This window comes from Fulmarus glacialis, unplaced genomic scaffold, assembly GCF_000690835.1.
Source record: "Fulmarus glacialis isolate BGI_N327 unplaced genomic scaffold, ASM69083v1 scaffold15960, whole genome shotgun sequence".
NCBI lineage: Eukaryota > Metazoa > Chordata > Aves > Procellariiformes > Procellariidae > Fulmarus > Fulmarus glacialis.
Genome location: NW_009187242.1, coordinates 1376 through 22723, shown reverse-complemented (window position 1 = coordinate 22723; position 21348 = coordinate 1376). Strand labels below are relative to the sequence as shown.

The window sequence follows — 21348 nt, the reverse complement described above, 5'->3', positions numbered from 1 at the left end:
ACTATTTTATACATAAGAGCAGCTAAATACATTTTAAATGTCAGATTTTTGATTCCAAGGAGACGTGGGGCTGTAAAGTAAAGCCTAAAAGAACATGTAATTGTTTTTGTAATACCATGAGAGTTAAAAACAGAGGGGGGGAGGTCTTGGGGGAGGGTGTTTTTTGGTGCTTTTTCCACTCCTCTGGATAGGTCAAACAAAATTTGCATTTCTAGTGGGATTTTTTTAGTTAAAAACCCAACAAACCAACTAACCAACCCCCTCCCACTCCCTCTCACAAATCCAGAATCTCAAATCATTATGAAAATTAATGCATTGTAAGCGTATCAGTCCTGTATTTAAAAAAGAAAATCAAGACTTTTAAGTACTGGAGAAACTTTGTTTAATTCTGTTTCATATGGAAACAACGTGCACTTGTTTTTGCAGTTTTCCATAGACCTTTTCCTGTGTTCTGTTAGAAGCACTTGGAAGAAATATACTTAAATTTTTATTCACGTACATTACCTATGTCTGTAACATTTATTCATTTTTTAAGGCAAGTGCAGCATGGCAGGTCACTTGGTCTGTAGTGTTTTAAGGAACTTAGATTTTTACAGTTTTATTGGAGCTTTCTTTTGCCGTAGTGAAGTAACTGCAAGCATTAGAACTGCTGTTTGCCAGGACCCACTTGCAGCTGTTAGTTATGCCAGTAAAGCAACTTTTTAATGACAGTATTGGCATTTGATGTAGTTGATTTGTTGATGGGGAGGACATGAGATTCTGCTGTATTGTGAAGTGGTACAGTGTATCGAAGCCTTATCAGTAAGTGAGTAGTTTTGTAGCCTGTAAAACTTACATCAAACGCTGTCAGTGGAACAGAATGCTCAGAAACCTAGCCCGCCAGCACTTTGAAATCATTATGTTGACATTTTCAGCCATCTATCCATTACTTCCTACATCTTTACTGGAATAATAGGTGACTGTAAAAGATCACCATGATCATCAACTTGTTCAGACTTTCACTGACTGCTGTAAGTTGGAAAGGCCAGTTTTTAATTGTTCTTCTTTTAATATTTGTTGAAATTATTGGTAGCACACCCACCATACCTTTCCTTGCTTGTAAGTTGTTGACTTCAATATTCAGTATTGCCAGAATATTGAAGAATTTCCCAGAACTGTGGCATATGCAATGGCATATGAGTGCCAAAGCCATTACTAGAGTCCAAAGCCTTTCCTATAAAATTAATATACTTAGCCATTTCTGCTTTAAGAATCTCATTGTCAGGATCTTTCAGGTTTGAATATGAAACAAGTCCCAGTTGCATTATTATCTCAAGGTATGCTAGCAATAATTACTTGTTTGGAATGTTATTAAACTGATTTTTATGAAATTGTCTCATATGTGATAGGATTCTGAAGGTGTGGATATCATGCTGGGTGTATGTGCTAATGGACTGCTCATTTACAAAGATAGACTCCGGATCAACCGCTTTGCTTGGCCAAAAATTCTGAAAATTTCCTATAAGCGAAGTAATTTCTACATCAAAGTCAGGCCAGCAGAAGTAAGTAGTAGCTTTCTGTCTTGTTTCTTTTGTGAGAACATTTCTATCCAGCAACAAGATAACATCCTCATTTTTTTACCAGGTGTCCTCACAGGCTTATGTTGTATTCAAGCAGAACTTAAGAGGGTTTTATTTTCCTCTTCAAATTCTACTGATTGTATTAAACACTTGTCTTGATTAGTAAATGCAAACCAAGAAGAAAATCTATTTTCTTTAGTTAATAAATGCCATCCTGTAACTTTTTTTTAGAAGGAAAGCTAGTTATACTGGCCATGTTCTCACTGTCTATACAAACTTGCAGTCCTGGGGCAGAGCCAGCCTCTCTTCCTCTTTGGATATAATTGTTCACTAAATTTCAATGCATCTAGTTGTATGGGTGTAACCAAAGCCTGAGTTGTCCTGTAGGACATTATAACTCTTTCTGTTAGCTGCTGTGGAAATAGTGAATTCAGCTTTCTTTTCAGATACCATTATAAGTTTGTGGGAGTCCTGAAGGAGGAGGGGTTACGTTTTTAACACATTGTAACTGGAAATTTTGCAAAAAAACCAGAATGTCAAACACTATAATGCTTTTTAAAATTATACTCTAAAGTGTTTACGGTAGCTTTTACTGTGTGAATAAATGAAACAAAAGAGAAGTCTAAATACCAACAGTACAATACAAACAATGTAGTTTTGTAAGTTTTGGAACACGGATGGATTGTTCTTACACTCACTGATGGTGCATGAATGTAGTATTTTTGCTAACGAACTATTATATAGTGAAATGGATCAGGTAAGCTTAACACTGCAGTATGGATATCAGACTTTTGTTAAATCCAAGGAAAGTGTGCAGCACAACCTGCAGTACAATTAATTCATGCAGTTTAAAAATAAATACGTTGGGCAGCTAGTCAGAAAATTAGCAAGGAACACTAAAGTGTTATTGGATTTCTCAAAAGAGTCATTAGTACAGCTAGGAAGTGATAATGTGATTATTACCCATCATGACTAGCCTGCCAAGTATGATTTTATTAAAAGGCTGGAAATCCTGATTTTTTTTTTTTTTTTTAATCTTATGAAGTCTTATGAGAGGAGAATTACAGCTTGTTACAGTAATGGAACTATCTGAACTCTGCCTGCTAGTTAATAGCCAGCTTAAGGAAATGGGTTAATTTATTTTTGGATTCTTTCCAGCTGGAACAGTTTGAGAGCACTATTGGGTTCAAACTGCCAAACCATCGGGCTGCTAAAAGGTTATGGAAGGTTTGTGTGGAGCACCATACTTTCTTCAGGTAAATGGTAATTCTTTGCTTCCCCCGCTTTGCCAGGTATGCTCATATCTTTCTTTGAAAGGATATGAGGAAAATAGAGATGATTTCCCCCCTCTTTGCCCCTAACTTCTCAGTCCAATAACACGTCTTAGACAGAAGACACCCTACCAATCATTGACCCCACATTACCAATTCTGAAGCTCTCAAGTACAATTAACTGTTTTATTTAAACTTTCAGAGCACTAACAGTATCGAACTAAACTAGTGATAATATGTAAAACTTGCTGAGAGATCGATTCTTCAGAGTGGCCATGTAGAAAGCCACTATACTCCTTCACAAGAAGCTCTCAGGGCTTGACAGTAATCTTCATTCACTTCACTTTTCAGAATATTCTGCTGAGTGTAAAAGCTTACAGCTGAATTTTTGCTTATTTATAAACTGGGCTGAGTTCACAGTCATTCTTTCAAGAACAGAGAATCGCTTTAAAAACAGACTACTATTTGTTTATATAATAATCCATAACTTTCTTTGCATTTTTCCCCAATAACTGATAAACATAGAATTCTGAATTGGTCATTGAAACTGTGGTCTATTTGTAAATGAGCACTTTAACAATAGGCCACAGAGTTGTCTCTCTTTCGAATTCCTCCATTGAAAAGGAATTTGAAAAATCTTCATTTGATTTTTATAATAGCACAAACTCCATGAGAGAGTGCATGTGCCCCTAGGAATCACAGATTTAGGTTGAACCTGTTATGCATTGAATAGGCCTTGAATTTGAGTTTCTTGCTTCAAGTGAGCACGGTAACTAGGGTATGTATGTTTTTTATTTTAAAAAAGCAGTTGTGTTTTAAGGTAGATGCAATCCTGTCTCTGCATACTAGTCTAAGCTGAATATACTTGCTAGACTGAGACCTTCAAAGAACTTGGGGAACATGAGACCTAAGCAGTTCGTTACTGGAACTCTCTCACTGGATGGTTTTCAGATTTTCTTTGAGTGTAGAATATTCTTGAATGCAATATTAGAATTTGTGCTGAGATTGGCAGTCAGTCTCAAAATGCTTAATTTAGAAGCACTTCCTGAAATCCTGATCAAAGATTTTTTTTTCATGTTTGATATAATTCCTTGGTTAGGTTTATTAAGATACATAGTCCACCATTCTATTCTTTAAAATTTGAAGTCTGCTTTGGCTGGTGATATCTGTAACCACAAATAGCATGCAGTTCTGTCTGCAATGAAAAGTTTATCAACACTCTTCAAATAACTCATGCAGTGGTTTGTTTTGCTGGGAAACTGTATTTCCTAATTTTATAGTAATAAAAATGGTCCTGGAAAAAAAAAAAAATCTTATGGAAGTCAAAAATCCGAAACTGAGAACTACCATTTGCAGATATAAGTTTCCAGGAGTGTTAATACGTATTAGATAAACTTACTACAGAAATTCTGACATAATAAAAATAATTGGATTTTATCCCAATCAGAAGTGGCTTTTCCTAACCAGGAATGACATTATAATGAGAATTATGTAACAAATACTTGAACCATTCTGTAATATCCATATACTCCACTGATATCATCAGACAGAAAATCCTCAGAACCTCTCATCCTGATTTAAAACCAGTAAAATAAATCCAGCTCTGTTTTTCTCTGAAAATAAAAAGCAGAAGGCAATTGCTACAGTCCAAGAGACTGTAGCTCTTTCAGAGCATGTATAAAGCGTGTGTATGGTACCACAGAAAATTGTATTCAATCTAGATGTACATTTTTAGCATCCAGATCTCTTAGCATGCCCTATATAACATTGTAAGATTCCTTGTGTTTCTTTTGCAATGTTTCAGTTTTTCTCAAATAATTACATTAAGATCCATCTTCTTATAATGTATGGGAAATTCAGCCAGCATATGAAGTTATTTATAAAAATTTGTAATGAACTATATTGAAAATGACAACCAAAAGGCATTGGATTCACTGGGATCAGCTCACTCTTATAGGATTCCAGTAACAGTTTCAAAGAGCAACAATCTACTTTAAGAAATACAGTCAGACTATGTATCTACATTAAGCTTTTGAGGTAAGCTTATTCTGCAACTCTGGATCTTAACCAATCGCTGCAGAAACCTGCTTATAATTCTGCTTTATGATGTTTTATTTGAAATTTTCATGATCGTTTCAGTGTCTCCTCAGAATGTCTTAAAATGGTAAAAGCATAGTCTTCAGTTATTTTATGTAATTAAGCTTGTAATACAAAAAAATCCATTCAAATGCCCTTAATCAGGAAGTAATTAGTTCTCTTGTTTTTTCCACATTAAAAGATTAAAAGTTTATCTCTGCAGGGTGGAAGATAAAAATGGCAGTTAATACTGTAGCCTTGCCAAGACTGGAAAAGAACAGAAAGAACCTTGGAAAAACCCTCTTAGCCTTCTTCCTCTCAATGCATAATGCACCCTCTCTTGGAAATAATGTGGAGAAATAAATTGTCACAAAGATTGCATAAAGCTGTTTCATAGAAGCAATGACAGTGAAGCTCCAAATACTTGTGACTTTATTATATAAGTGGCCTTAGTACAGAAGAGTGGCTTAGTCTGTTTTGAATTCTGTTTTCTTTAAAAATGTGTTGGAACAGATTAGGATTCAGGTGCGTGCGTATGCATTTTAGGCATGCAGGATTGGATCCTTCTGGCTAGCACTCTGACAAAGCCATAAACATCCTCTCAGAGAAAACAGTTACTTTCTACTTAGCTCACCGTTCTTTTTGCTAAGTATCCAAAAATTCTTCAGTTTTGCTGAAATATCTTTAGAATGACTGTCCGTTTTCAGAACCCACCATTGGATACTGTCTTAACGTTATGTTGGATCGGATACCACTGACACAGATATTCCCTGTGCAAATGCTTCAAAAGAGTAGAACAAAGTCAGCATACTTCTAAGTCTTGCTTGCCCATCTGTGCCATCCTAAGTACAAAGGGTACAGTAGTTGCTGGTTCTGCTTGAAAGAAGCTGAAGTTCAGTAGCTTCTCATTCTTTGCAGATCCTCAAATCAAAAAGCTCTATCTGTAATATTATATTATACAGAGGGAGAATAGGCCATGGAGACTGCCATGCTGGGTGAGCATGTATCTGCAACACTATGTTGATCCAACGAGCAACATCAAAGACTTTTCTAGAGAAGCTGAGACTGGGAAAAGTTCCTGTAGTGATGACTGTTTATCCTATCAGCAAGGATGCCACTGGAACAAACAGTACCCTCAGAGTTGAAGCTGATGGCTTAGATTTCAAAAACAAAGTACAAGCAATGAGGGTTAGATGAATAAGAGCTTGAAGTCCTCATACTGAAGGAAATTCAGGGAGGTATAGAGGACCCATCTCTTCAAACTCATGTGGTGTCAAAAAGTGCTGGACAAAGCAGAATCCCTCATAGCAAATTTTGCCACATTGTTACTTAGACTTTCTGACATTAACTCTATCACTTAGGTACAAACATACATACCCCGCATTAATAGTACTTTAACTGTATCTCTTTTTCACTCTTTTCACGATATGCTTTTTTTCTTCCCCCTCCTTATATCCAGCAAGCATCAACCTACAGAAATCTATAAATGACATTGTAAAGAAACTGGAGTCTGAATCTAGCTTGTTAAACTTCTTACTGTTGGGTCACAACTCTCCAGCCATCTCAATCTTTTTTTTCACTTGATACAGCCTTCTACGCAGCTTTGAAATGCCATTCCCTAAGTTTGAGGAATAGCAGCTGCTGTATTGGTACCTCAGAATAGAGGAAAGACAGTGGAATTGGGATGTATAGTTTCTACTATAAGTGACATTCTAAGGGGAGAGATCTGAGGGGTATTCTACATGGATCTGTAATGGTCTCAGCTTTCTAGAAAAAATACCATTTAACCAAGATAGCACCAAAAGATAAGGATCCCAGATGCTTAGTCATACTGTGGAAAATGTGATGGTTATCAACATCACTTCAATTCCAGCTGCAAATAATAAATAACATGTTGTTTTAGAAGTTCTTCTCAGAGCTTATGGTAGAATCCTTTCTTGGGGTGCACAAATCATGCATGGTGAACTAAAGTTAAAACAGAATAAGTAGCTTTAAAGTACTTCATTAAATACATAACATAAAGCCTTTTTAACTGACTTTCCTCGTATTTACTTTTTAGATTGGTATCACCAGAACAGCCTCCAAAAGCAAAGTTCCTAACCTTGGGTTCCAAGTTCCGCTACAGTGGACGTACACAAGCACAGACACGACAGGCTAGCAACCTCATAGACAGACCAGCTCCGTACTTTCAGCGCACTTCAAGTAAACGTATTTCCAGGAGCCTTGATGGAGGTGTGAAATTTGACTTACTTCTTCAGTGTAATGATTACATTATGTGTTGTAACTCTCATCTGACCAGTATTCAAAAATGTTGACATTATGGATGGCCAGAATGTCAACTGACAAATCTATGAATTTCAATTTCTGATGGGTGATGTGAGGAGTAGCCACTTTGGTTACTCGTCAATTTTAGGTGACCTAAACAGTAAGTTAAGTCACTTTCTAAATTGTACGGCACTGCTGTAAATATATAGAGGATTCTATATTGGACATACAGCATCTGTGTTTACTACTCATATCTATTTTACGGGATAGGCATGCACTATATGCTGTTGATTAGAATTCTTTGGTCAGTGGCATCTTTTGGGCTCTGGGTTGGCCTGAGTGCCTCTCTACAGCAAACAGAAAAGGCAGAACAAGTTTTTTTCTTCTAGTTTTGTATCATTTTGTTCAGTATATTGTTATCCTAGTATATTTATTAGTTACTTCTGTGTTTAGTTAACAAGTTTTATGTTGAGGTTGTATGAATAGCTAAAATTTTTGTGTCGTTACTGGTGTCTGGTCTCTTTGAGCAGAAATACCTTCTGGTTTCCTTTATTGGAAACAGGCATGCTTTCCAAAGGCAGGTATAGCAGCAGTATGTGTGAGAGATGTAGAAGCACGTTTTACTCTAAATCACTTCTGAAATAAATATAAGGTAGAAAAATTCTTCAGAAAAATGATGTGAAGCTTGACTTTTATTCTAGTGAAGTTATGTGTGTCTGAATCTAAGTGAACTGTGACAATGGTATGACTTTAGCTACAACTCAGCTGTTAACTTTACCTTTTTTTCTCCAAAAATCTTTTACTTAGAAGACTTTTACTTTTGCAAATATTCATTCTTTTTTACTGGGAGAAATGAGCAAACTGTAACACTTGCTTGAGAAACCTACAACATCTTACCTTCAACCTAAGCAAAAATAAGAGGCAAAAGTCCTTGTGCTGGTAGTGTGTGATGAGTCCTTGCAGTAACCAAAAGACTTGTCACCACATACCACATCACTGTTACTGTCTGAGTTGGTTTTAGTTCCTGTGCTTCTTTTGGTTAGAAACAGTTTGATTTCTGCCCAACTCTCGGAGATTGTATCAGCAAGCCTTTCTGAAATCCCTTGTGTATCATCTGAAGAATACAGAGGTGTATGCATATGTGTTCAGGCCCAAACTTTTACTCTTATGGAGCCATCACAGTCAAAATTTTGAGCATGATGAACTATTGCTCTTGGTTTTCCTTTTTTTCCCCTTAATCATCTTTGGTTTCATCTCAAATGAAACCAGCTATTCCTGGCAGCATTTAAGGCATCTTGCTGGTGTTGCCATCTGCAGGCTGTAATAGTTTTAAACTGTGTTCATTCAAATTCAAACTTAAATACTGTTCTTTCTTCAGGCAGTAGTCCAGATGTAGATTCAGACTGTGAGTGAGCTTGCACTCTGCCTCTCCTTTGTGAGCAGCATGTCCAGTGCCATTGTTCACCCCAAATACCTAGAGCTGCGTACTCATCCTTGTAAGGGTTACTCTTGCTCCACTCCCATCTCACCCTCACTGGGTGAGGGACTGCAGCGTGCTGGAGGAATGGACTGAAAGGAACCTTACGAAATTCAACAAAAATAAATGCAAAGTCCTGCATCTGAGGAGGAGTAACACCATACAGCAGTACATGCTGAGGGACCAACTGCACTGAAAGCAGCTTTGCAGAAAAGGATCTGGGGACTCCCGCTGGACAAGTTGAACAGGAGTCAACAGTGTGCCCTTACAGCAAAGGCGGCCAACTGTATCCTGGGCTGTATTAGCAAGAGCATAGCCAGCACATTAGAAGAAATTATTATTCCTGTCTCTTCAGTACTTTGTGAAGACCATATCTGGAGTACTGTGCCCATCTTTGGGCTCCCCAGTATTAGATGGGCATTGACATATTGCAGTGAGCCCAGTAAGGGCCACTAAGCTGGCCAGAGGACTGGGAGCCCATGATATATGAGGAGAGGCTGAGGGAACTGTGGTCCTTCAGATTTAAGAAGAGAAGGCTGTAGTGACATATTGCTGTCTACAGGTACCTCTACAGGGAAGGTATAGAACAGACAGAGCCACGCTTTTCTCGGAGGTGCCCAGTGATAAGGCAATAGGGAGTGCCTGCAAGTTGAGACACAGCAAATTTCACGTAGAAATAAGATTTTTTTGTTGTTGTTTAAAAAACCTTGGATGTGCTCAAAACTCAACTGGCCGAGTCCCTGAGCAACCTAGTCTAATTGGATCTGCTCTGAGCAGGGGGTTGGACTAGCTGACCTCCAGATGTTCCTTCCAACATAAATTATTCTGTGATTTGTCAAAAGTTACTTGTGGAGGGACATATACCCAAGAAATGCTCTATTTGCCACCTAAGAAGGGATCAGAAGCTTAAATTGCAGAACTTAGTACTTAGAGAGGCCCTGAAAGCCCAACATCCCAAATCCCACATTTGCCATTAGCTGGCCTTGGCTTCTTAGCAGCTTAAGGGAGTCCCTGATGTGGAGCTGAGACTGCTTTCAAAAGAGGATATCCCTCAAAGGTACTCCAAGAAATGCCTCTTCCTCTCAACTTTCTACACCTTGGCTTTGTAAAGTCAAGGCATATGGAGGTATTACAGAAGATTGCTAAATGAATTAAATTTATATCAAAGTTGTGTTTTTTAAAGCTGCTTAATTTAATGAATTCTCCTGTATTTCATTACAACTATTTTGACTGAGGAGTCATCCTGATTTAGACAAAAAAAGCCATCCTGCTCATTAATCCTATTATGCTAAATCAAATAAGAGAAAAAACTAATTTAAGGCCTTTCACTCTCTTGTGCTTTGACTATATTCAAGTATACATATTCAGTATTTCCCCTTTCCATTTTTTCACAAACATATAGGGAGGAGAAGTCTTACTTTCACTGAGCTGTTGTTTCTGCAGTTTTGCTAAGGTTCCAGAATAAAAATACTGTGACAGTTATATACATAGCTATTTCTATATTGCATTAAAACAGTCCTCTCAAAATAGTGAACTTCCACAAAACACTGTTGCCTATTTCTCTCTTTTGTTACGGTGATTTACATAGTCACAAGAACAGTACCTTCAATTTGTCTTCCAAGACTAGTCAGAAAGGTGATAATTACATACCTACCTGATATTGTGAGTTTTTTTTTCCTTGCATAGTAAGTGCACATTATATGACAAGGGTACATTGCTGTTCATATCAGTGCAAAGAGAACCATAGACTTTTTGCAAAGCCAAGAAGCTGAGAAATATTGTATCACTCAGTAACTAGCCTGTATTGCTCATTGCTGACATCACCATAAAATCATTTTGTTAAGAAGCCTTAAAACCAAAATGTTCCAACTTACCCCAATTATCCAAAATTATTTTGTTCTCTAACAGCTCCCATGAGTATCTCAGATCAAAGTCTGCTAAGAGACTTCGCTGCTACTGGACGGCAGGCTGCTGGAGATAAAATCATTGACATTGAAGCTGCTGGTCAGGCCAAGTTAAAAGAAAGTGGCAGAGAAGAAGATGAAAGCCCAGTCAAAACTCCGCAATTAGAATTGACTCAGGATGGAAAGGTATGGCTGACTTTCACACCAAAATTATTTGTTCATGTGGTGTGTGTCCATGTGTGGTTATTTAGTGCCTATCTCTTCTGAGCATCATACAGAACACCATATTAAAATATTAAAGGAAAATTGCCAAGTGCTTTCTGTAGGTTTAACTTAATGTAAGTGTATGTAAGCAAAAGAGAATACAAACTTCTGAATGGCATTGACTTAGGGTTTCTTTTATTGCTATAAATATAATTTGAATTCTTAGTAAGCTTGCATGAGTTCTTGAAAAAAATGTTTCAAAGTGTAAATAATGTTTTATTAATTTCCTTAGTTTATTTAGACTTTTAAAAAAAATTGTTAGTATATCCACAGTTGTGTACATTCTACAAATTTGGGTATATTATGACTGTGTTTAATTACCATAGGTAACAGTATTGTTTTAGTAGCCATTGCAGAATTATTTCATCCTTTATAAACTTGTAGGTTGACTGAGGTGTAGATTTCTGTGAAAAGTTGAGTACTTTGGTCTGTTCCTGTTGCAAACAACCATTTACTTGTCTTGTTTCTTTGAGCTACTGGGGGAATAGGTCAAAAAATTAAATTTAGATCTTCTTTGATTTGATGTAAAAATTTCCTTCCAAATTGTCAGCTAAAATCTGCTGCTTTTCTCTCTTGGAGATAATTTCTTTTTCTGGAAGTTCTGCAGTACTTTCTTTCATATTTAAAGAGTAATTTTGTTTTCAAACATTTTTGCAAGTTAGCTACCCATTTGATTCCTAGGGGGACTGCTGAGTTTCTCTGTGCGGTTCACATGTTCCCACTGCATTCAAGTGTAGGAAGGGAACAAATACCAACAGTTGCATTTTTTTTGTTTGCTGGCAAGTTGAAATAATTTTGAATTAGTCTAGGAAAAAGGCACACACAGAATTTCTTTATGGGAAAAAAATGGTAAAATAAATTACTACGTTTTGGCTTTGGGCTTGGTAAAATGGTGATACTCCCTTGTTTTCAAAGTGGCAGTGTCTTTCAATATTTTGACCAAAAGAAGAAAAAAAAAGCAGTATTCTGGGAAGTTGTTCCAGGAGGCTGTTCAGTAAGGTTTTTGTTACACATGCCAATTCTGTGAACAGCTTGCTTTCCCCCCTTAGCGCAGATACTTCTTTTCCTTTCTGGCTCTCTTTAAGTCTTAGAGGAAATGGTTTTAAACCCAAGAATGAAAGTGCCAGCTTGTCTTTCGTGTACTGCACTGTCCCCTGACCTTTCTGCCAAAGCTTTGAATGTCTGTCCGCTTCCATCTGTTGTAAGTGACTATTACAGTTCAAAAGTGCACAGTTCTTTACAGCCTGAGAACAAAACATTCGTACTGGGTTTCTTTCATAATCCACAGAAGTAAACAAGTTGGCTGCTTGTAAAACACAAGGGGATTTCTGTTTTTATTTGGCATTTCTGTTGTGTTAGTAGAGCTATCCCTGCTTCTAAGTAAAAATTTTCACTAACTAATAATTTCTTTTTTTTCCCTCTTCTTGTGCCTTCAAACTTGCATTTTGTTGTGCTTTCATTTTCTACTGTGCACAGAATTTTTTTCTTCAGCTTAGTCATGTACACCCACCATCACTACCCATTCATTCTGTGTCATCCCATCTCACAAACCTGTCACCTGTCCCTGAGATGGACATACTGTCAGATATTTCAGAGGAAGATCCTTTTGGGGAGCCCCTCCTTACCAACCCAGACATCTCAGAGTGCAATTCCATGAAAGAAACACCAGATCATAATAAAACCAAAATAGCTTCACTGAATAATATCTTTGAATTTATGAGACCGCTAGCTAGGCAAGGCTCCCCTGCTGGGGAGGGAAAAATCCATACAAATGACTGCAAAAGCACCGAGTTATGTGTCTCATTCAGCTTTATCAGATGCTTTTCTCTTAGTTTCTGTTCGCTGCTTGATGAGGATGGTTATATTACTTTTCCTAGCCTTCCTGATGTTTGCATCTCTTTCCTCCCACCTGGCCTTCAGCACTATATTCCTATTACCTCTCCTTCCTTCATCCCCTCTTTTCTCCTTATCTTTGTGCTGCTTCTGTCTGCTTTCCAGTCTATTCCTTTTTCACTTACATTTTCCCTTCCTCTCGCTCTGTCCCTCTGCTACCTGGAGTCTAAGGCGACTTCCTTTAGTGCCTCTAATGACAATGACCTGAATGACAAAGCAGAGGAAGAGGAGGTGTGTAATTTTGTTGCTTAAATGTTGACACTTGCACATAGCTTTTATGCTTGTTCTCCCAGAGGCTTGCTCAGTTTTGCACACCTCCTAGTATAGGGATATGTCTATATACATGCCTGTATATATATAAATACACACACACACACGTGTATATCTGTATCTTTCTAACTTTTCTCATTTGTGAAAAATTGCCATTGCAGGATTTTTAGTCAATAGATAGCTGGTGGTTTTTCTGCCTGAATTCCTACAGCATGCTTAATTTCGTTAGATTCCACAGATACTGAGCTGCAGTTAGAGTTGCTTTGTAGTTCAAAATGTTGACGAGCACATAAATCTGAGTACTGAAAGTGCTGTGTAATAATAGATACATTATTACTTGATACTATTTGCAAGTTGTGCTACTTGCACTATGAGTTTGTGTTAAAATGCATGTCTCCTGCGTGCATTGACTGGAACGCACCTCTCCAAAGTTCTGTTTAGATCTGAAAAGTGAAATTCCTAAAAGCTGAATTCAGAAAACTGTGAATGCTTTAAAATCAGCCTTTTTGTTATTCTAGATTTCAGATGTTTCTGCTCTATAAGGGTGTGTGCAAAGTTGAGTCTGTCCAAGACACTTTTTTTTTTTCTTAAGTGCTTTGATTAATCTCTAGCAGCAGTTAAGGTGGATACTGATTTCGTTCATTAGCTCGGATTGCAGGTTGTGTCAGACTTTAATCACTGGAGTCTGAACATTCTTTGAAATACACTGTTAAAATTGCTGAACAGAAGCCTCAGTCACATTAATATGTTGTTCTGATCATCTGGAGTGGTTGACAAAATGCCTCCTTTCCTTATGTCTGCTGTGCATGTTACAGCAATACCACTAGAAAAAGGTGGTTTATTTTGATCTTCAAAGAAAATATGAAACCAAATATTATAGAATCAAACAGGGGGAGGGCCTGTTCAATGTTACATTTAACAAAGTTTGTTATACTGATTAAATCAATACAATGTACATATTAAAAACATGCTAAATATGACCTGATGCCATTAAAAACACCAATCTAAGTTTAAAATAATGAAAAACATGACTTCAAAGACTTTCTCAATTTTTCTGTAACATAATTCAATCCATCATTTGTAATATAAAGTTGCAGAAAATAGAACCCCAGATAAGTGAGAAATGGATAAAAATGCGATATGTACCACATTATGTATGCATTCACACAGAATCCAAAATGCAACAGTATGTGCAATAAGTAAACCCCTCTTCAAATTTATGTACTTGCACAGTGTTGACTTCTAAATGCATCCTTTCCTAAGATTAGCAGTTGATATTTGTACCTGTGGAAAGACTGGGAAGTGGTTTGCTTTTTAAAGAATGCTGTTCCTTAAGGCATTCAGAATACTTGTAGGTAAGATATGAAGATTAGCTATCATTTCCAATAGAAAGCATTGCAGTTTGAGGAAGAATGTATTCACCTAAAAAGGGGGGTGGGATGCAAATAACTCATCCCAAGCCAACAACATTCTTAAAATAATTAAGACAGTTTGTAAATACAGTATTTAGGTGTTTGACTTGAATCTTAGACTCTCTTACCAAAAGAACTCATGCATTAGATTCCATTTTCCCATCAACTTGTTGCAGAGTCTAAGACGCTTACCATAGAAATTACGCATATCATTTTTTTTCTTTACTCATTCTTAAATTTTCATTTGGGAAAACACTGAAAAGTACAGCAAGAAAGGGACATAGTGTGAAACTTCCATTTTTCATGCCAAATACTACTTCAGCCATTCTACAAGAATGTAGGTGAAGGAAGACCAAAGTCGCTTAATAATTTCAACACCACCTGGGGCCGAAACAGGAAAGGTCTGTAAATACAGCACGCTTTGCAGCATTTACAAAGAGATGAAGCCGCTGTTAGTCTGTAAGCGTATGTTAACGGTTCCTTTTCTTGATAATTTGCCATGTGCTCATATAGGTGGAATCTGAAGAGGAGGAAGCACAGCAGAAGGTGCATGGTTGGTTTTTTGCAATTAAATCTGGCTGTAGCTGCCTGCCTTGTTAGCACCCTAAACTTTCTGTGGATTTAGTCTGAATAGTGCCTTTTCACCTTACCATTTTATTTCCTTTATTTAACTGTCTGATTCTAAGGATCTTTTTTTATTTACTTGCTGTACATTTTATGTTCATTTTGGGTTTTTTTTGTTTGTTTGTTTGTTTTTTTATTTTGTGTGTGGCTTAATTTCACAGAGCAATTCCTTCAGAGTAGACGGGGAAAATATTTATGTCAGACATAGCAATTTAATGTTGGAGGTTTGTATATAATATAAGAAACACTTTCCCTTCTCACGGGCTGCCAGGCTGCATGGGATGGGAGGTCACTTGCAGGCTGTTACAGACAGAGTGCATGAAGTGCATGGGGGGAAATGTTGCATGTTATCATTCCAGTCTCTGAGTTTAAATTAAATAAAAAATACAAAAAAAAACCACCAAAGAAATCCAAACAAACCAAAAAAGCCTTCAGCTTGAATGTTGAATGTACATTTTGTATGTTTTTACTAGATGTTTTCAAGGTGGCAACTGGGAATAATAGCCCTATTTAGATAAAGCAGACACATGGGTCCAATTCATAATCCTAAATGGGATTTTTATACGTTGCTTCTCACTGTGCGCTTCTTCTGTTGAGCAGTGTTTCTACTTTTCACCAGTTTAATCAACCTTTATCAAATACATTATCTGAATAAATGGAGTTAGTAAGGCACAAGCAGTGATAGAAGTATGGAAAAACTAATTCTGGTTCTGACCCTCATTGATTTTAGGAGCTTTGAGAAATGTATGTGAGGATCAGATTGTTAAAGAGAATGTTTAGATATGCTTCTGAAATCTTTGCCTTATTTTTTCACTTTTCAAATGGAAGTAATTCTTGCTTCCTAAAGGCTGGTTTTCATTGAAGATGAGCAATAACAAAGAGCTTTGAACAATATGTTAATGTGTAGTGCTTTGTCACTGAAGTAGAATTTTTTACTATAAGAATTTCCGTATAGTCTGCTAATCTGGATTATTTTATCAAAGACTGTCTGTAGTTATAATCAGTGTCACTTAACTTGTGGTTAATAACATAAACTAGTAACTGAAGAAATTTTAGAAAATCCTACTGCTGTCTTTCATTTATTTTATTCATCCAGATGGGGCTATAAATAACTCCCTTTGTCACAAAAACTGTCTTTTTAAAAACCATTGGTTTTGTTCACTAATAAGGAGATGTATGGATCGCAGTAACCCAACTAATAATGTTTTTTGGCTTTTTGCAGCTTTTGATCACTATTGAAACTTTGCTTGTGTATAACTTACTAAAGCACTGAAAGTGTGCATTGCGTAACTGTGCTTTGATCAAGTCCGAGAAACGTGCCTTGTGTCAAGCCAAGACAGGTTTTAAAATTATGACATGATTGTTACAAGCTTCAGTTGGGTAATAGAATGCCTTTGGCATAAGGTTTTACTTCACTCAGAAAATACATACTTCAGGGGTACATATTTAATGTCTCACTTTTTAGTCCTAGATTAAAAGTGAAGCATTCGTTCTGTGACAATATGAACCTACTGAATTGCCAGACGGGGAGAGGTTCTTAGTGTTCAAAGTGCGTGTGTGAATATTCGCAGAATTAGGAAATAGATGTCCAGCACCAAACTGTTACTGGTGCTGAACATGCAAGTGAAAAGAAATTAGAAACTCATGAGTTTTTATTAGGTTTGGATTTTTCATGACTTAAGATGGGGGGTGTCTTTGCATTGTGAGCACTGACTATAAAAATCCTAACCAAAATGTAAAAGTAAAATTTCAAAATGTTCTGTTCCAAAGTGTGTAAAATCTTTGTGCAAAAAACAGATGCTTTACCTAAATTATTGTATCTGATTACATTCTTTTGATAAAAGTTAATTAATAATTATGTCCACATTGAAATTACTCCATTTTTAATGTTCAGTCTTTTAATTCTGTACTAAAAATGGATCTTAAACTTGAATTTCACCAGAGTACTGGAAAAATATTCTTGTGTTAGAGTGTGCATAACCAATGTAGCTTTCTCAAGACCTGGCGTGCCGGAAGGAGGGCAGATTATGAAAGCTGAGTGAAATCTGCTCTTCCCACCAAAGCCCAGTGTTGTATTTAAAGGATAATGAATTTCCAAGAGAGATTTTTGCCTACTTACCAGAACAGTTACATTTCTGCATAGCTCCTGATCCTTATGTCTGCTCCTGTATCTATAAAGTGAAAGTGAAAGACTAGCTTGAAGTTATTTCATCTAAGGTGCTGCAGCTTAGCCTCAATGGGACATCACAAAATCTAATTCGATATTCACGCGGTGTGTCTCCTTTGGCACTTGCCTATGTAGGTGCAATTTAGAGAGAACATCTCTTTGGTATTGGTGTGCACAAAAAGTATCGCTATTTGAGTGCTGTGCCTGCTGTCAGGTTCTTAAACGTGAAATTGGCAGATAGTAGGCTTTAAGCCTTTAAATCTGATTCTTTCAGTAAGTTTAAGCCTACATGACAGTCACAATGAGCAGTTCCTCTGAAGTTAAGCAGGTGTTAGTTGCTTGCATATTTGTAGTGTTGTCTTCACAGAAGTAAGTATTTTTCATGGAGCTTGTAATATCAAGAAAGATGCATTTTTATAATGCTTCTTGGGTTAGACTATTCTTTCTTATAGCTGCCTTCAGTAATGTTAGTTGTGCAGTATCCCAAAACACTTGCTTCTGTGCTTGCAAATTTTAGATGAAACCAAGCAACTACTGGAAATTATTATTGTTACATAGGGCTAGTAGTTTCATGTTTTGGATGAAAATAGCCCTTTGTTAAATAACCATAACAATGCACAGCATTATTTTTCCTTTGCCTTAAAATATGGAAGAAACAGTGTATGAGTGGACTTTCATTCCAAAAACAAAACCAAAAAAATCTTTGTTCCCTTATAGCCTTAAACTTTTTTATTTTAAGGCACTCCAAAGAAGAATAGCTCTTCAGACACAAGGCACTTTCCTTGGTTTGGTTTCTTTTTTTTTCTTTTTTTTTTTCCCCAGTTAAGTTTGCTTTTGTTGTCGTGTTTTGTCCTACTTTGTTTTACGTTGTGGGTTGCTAGGACCTGGATAAGACCCAGGACGACCTACTGAAACACCAGGCTAGCATTAGTGAGCTCAAGCGCAATTTCATGGAATCCACACCTGAACCACGCCCAAATGAGTGGGAAAAGCGGCGTATCACACCTCTGTCCCTACAGACACAAGGGGTATGTCACTGCAGATGCTTGTCCGCATGCGTTTCCGTACAACCCTGTATGTAATACAGTAAATGCAGTTTGTCCTTTAGATTAACACTTTTTTTGGCTAATGTAATACTTGTTTATACTAAGTATACATTAACTTTTTACCACTTATCATTGGACCTGACTTTAAATAATGTGTGGAATGTTATTCTTCTACAAGAACAACTGAATTAGAATCACTAGAAAAAAATTGAGGTGATGGCAGTATTTTCCTGTGTGTTAAGGACAGCTTAAATTTCACTCTGATTTACACAGATTGATGGAGATAACTTTTCCCTCCTTTTCCCTCTCTTTAACTCTTCATAGACAGCTTGTGCATAAACACACACACAGCCTGTGTGTTGTTTCAGAAGGACCTTATATGATCAGTTAATTTACAATGTTGACTTCTTCGGGACATATTTAATGTAGTTGTTAAAATTTACTCACTTTAATCTCCAAAAGTCTGTAAAATGAATTTACCTACTTTTTCTCTATACCTTCTCCCTGACTGAACCTTAAAACAGCAGTTTGGAAAATAATTTTCTACAAATATCATCCTGAATGCTTGTGGCAAGAAAACTACCCAAGTAAATTTCTCTTGCTGTTGTGAAACTTGTAGTTTTATGAGGAGTTATTTGCTGCTTCTTTCATAGAGTAGAAAGGCAAATCAGTCTTCAAAAGCAATCAATTTATCTTCTGTTGTTATCCTTTTCTTCCACCATTGTTCCTACCCTTTTCTCCTAAAAGTATTCTTGTCCTATCTCATTAAATTCTTAAGTTTTCTCTTTAGTCCCCGGAGAGGTGAACTTTCAATTAAGCTTGCTTGATGCTACCAAATTATTTTTGTTAATAAGACATTATTTCATTAAGATTCTTAAGCAATCTGAACTGTGAGTATGTGCATACAGGTAATACAGTCACTGACTGTATGGATCACTTCTTTAATGACTATTTTGTTAATTTATGGTTACTGCCAAGAAATTATTCCTCAAATTCTGACTAGTACCTAAAATATTTCTACGCGTAGTGGTATATGCATAGGTACAAATGGTGGTCAAATTCTCAAATGTCCACAACACATTGGTTCATTTAATAGCTATAAATATCTTTTTGGTTAAAATAGACATTTATGTAAAAGTGTAACTTAATTTTTGTTATGTGGTTGTGTGTATTTTCTGTGTTGATTTCTTTGTATTGAAGTTGAGGCCTCTCCAAGTTCTTTTTCTGTCTATTTTTTTTCCCCTCATCTAGAATGTTCTGTCACTTTCAGGTGGTTTGGCTTTATGTTTATGTATAGTGTGTGTCTGTCTCATTGCATGTTGATTTACACTGGTTTTATAAAATGAAAACCAAATAGAAAAAAGGAGACCACATTTTCCAAGTGAAAACGCTGCCTGGGAAGGAGAAGCAGTGGACTGCAATGCCATGGATTGCTGGAGCAAAACCAGAGGAAACCAATAAGGTGGCTGCCCTGAAACCTACTGCCTTTTTGCTGTATCTGCTGTGGGCTAGCTTGGGCACTTCTTTCTTTTTCTTTTTTTTTCCCTGATGGAGATATCTTTTTTTAAGCCAGTACTGAAAGGAGAAGGTTGAGTTGTAAACCAGGATCTGTGTGTGTGTATGCATATACACATACATGAATGCCAGCAACATTCTGCTTAAACACGAAACTAGAGGTGAAGTTCTGAATGGCTACTATTTGAAAAGGAAACCAATTTTTCACAGGAAAATTACTGTATTTTATGTGACTAGGATGACAGCAAAACATGTATTTGCATTCTATATGGAAATAATTGTCTGCAGTTATTTACCCTTCACACAAGAACTTTGGCTTTACATGTTCGCTATGTAATCATTATTCAAATCAGTAATGCTGTAGAAGCAGCTTCATTTCAAATGCAGCCTGGTTCTGAATACCTCCAGGCTTCTGTACCTCTCTTTTCATCCAGGAAAAGAGGGAGATTTTCTCCCCCATAACCTGTTTTAACACGTATGCAGTGAAAAACACTATATAACCAGTGGGACTACTTGCAGTGTGATAGTGATGATGGGTACCAATTGTGATGTTGCTTTTTTACATCACTTTTGGACTATTTTCCACCACCTAAGAATTGGGACAAAAGTAGATTAATGTAAAGCTGTCAGTCCTATTTCAGTAACATATATAAATACGAGGTTTGGGAAGCAGTGTATTTCCATCCTGAATTATTTGTTGATGGATGTAGAGAAGTTTGTATTCAAGTGTTTTGTTATCCCCAATTTATAAACTTGCTGGTATTAGTAGACTAATACATTGCTCAGTCCTATTTCTGGACTGTATGTTTCCTTGCCTGTCTTTTAGGATAGTTGGACAATAGACGAGCGTAAGGCAGGGATACCACTGCTAATATTCTTTCTTTTCTTCCTTCTTTTGCTCCAGTGAAAATACTTGCAAATAAGTCATTTTCTGTGTATGAGAAATGTTATTTTGGATACATCTCGTTTGTGCCACTACACTTCTGTATCACCATACTCCCACAAATGCACAGCATCTGTGACTTAATTATAACAGAAATTGTGACACATTGATATGTATGTCGCAAATAAGTATGTGAAATTTTGTTATGTTATGGATACCCACAATATATTTTTTTTTTAATCCATCCCCCCCGACCCCTGCTGCTTGTAAACAGTATTTCATGTTAATGTATATGACTGTACTAGAAGGAATTTGCCAGGAATTTAAACATCTTCACAGGCTGATACATTATTGTAATTACAGTAATTTGAGGAAAAGTGCCAATCTATCTATACGTTTAATCATTTTTACTGAATGCCTCCTCAGGGAACATGGTTACATTATCAAACAAATTGTGTGATTGGGATTTTCCTTTTAAAAGATTAGAAGACCTAAAAATTTGAAGGTGGTAAAATGCAAAAAGATGGGTGGTTTGTGCCTGTCTTTAATTATATACATATGTGGGGAGAGACACATTCTGACCATATACCACATAAAGTTTTTTTTTTTTCCCCCTGCCTTTTTTTTTACTGCTTTGGGTGGTTAGAAAACATGTGGTACCAGAGTACAGTAGAAGGAGTATCATGAACATTTTTGCCTTTTGATGTAATCTATTAATAGAT

The 21348-nt window shown here is 36.6% G+C and overlaps 1 protein-coding gene across 1 annotated transcript in view; it reads left to right on the top strand.

Annotated features, from left to right (window-relative positions):
* The window catches only part of LOC104074381 (band 4.1-like protein 2), a gene marked incomplete at both ends in the record, with an annotated part of 38154 nt that extends 18432 nt beyond the window's left edge, over positions 1 to 19722 (top strand). Inside the window, 7 exons of the mRNA XM_009574475.1 lie at positions 1389 to 1541; positions 2718 to 2815; positions 6966 to 7138; positions 10557 to 10738; positions 15177 to 15239; positions 18064 to 18210; positions 19586 to 19722. Coding sequence (XP_009572770.1) covers positions 1389 to 1541; positions 2718 to 2815; positions 6966 to 7138; positions 10557 to 10738; positions 15177 to 15239; positions 18064 to 18210; positions 19586 to 19722 — 953 coding nt within the window. The remainder of the gene's footprint in view (positions 1 to 1388; positions 1542 to 2717; positions 2816 to 6965; positions 7139 to 10556; positions 10739 to 15176; positions 15240 to 18063; positions 18211 to 19585) is intronic.
* Positions 19723 to 21348: the final 1626 nt, after the last annotated feature.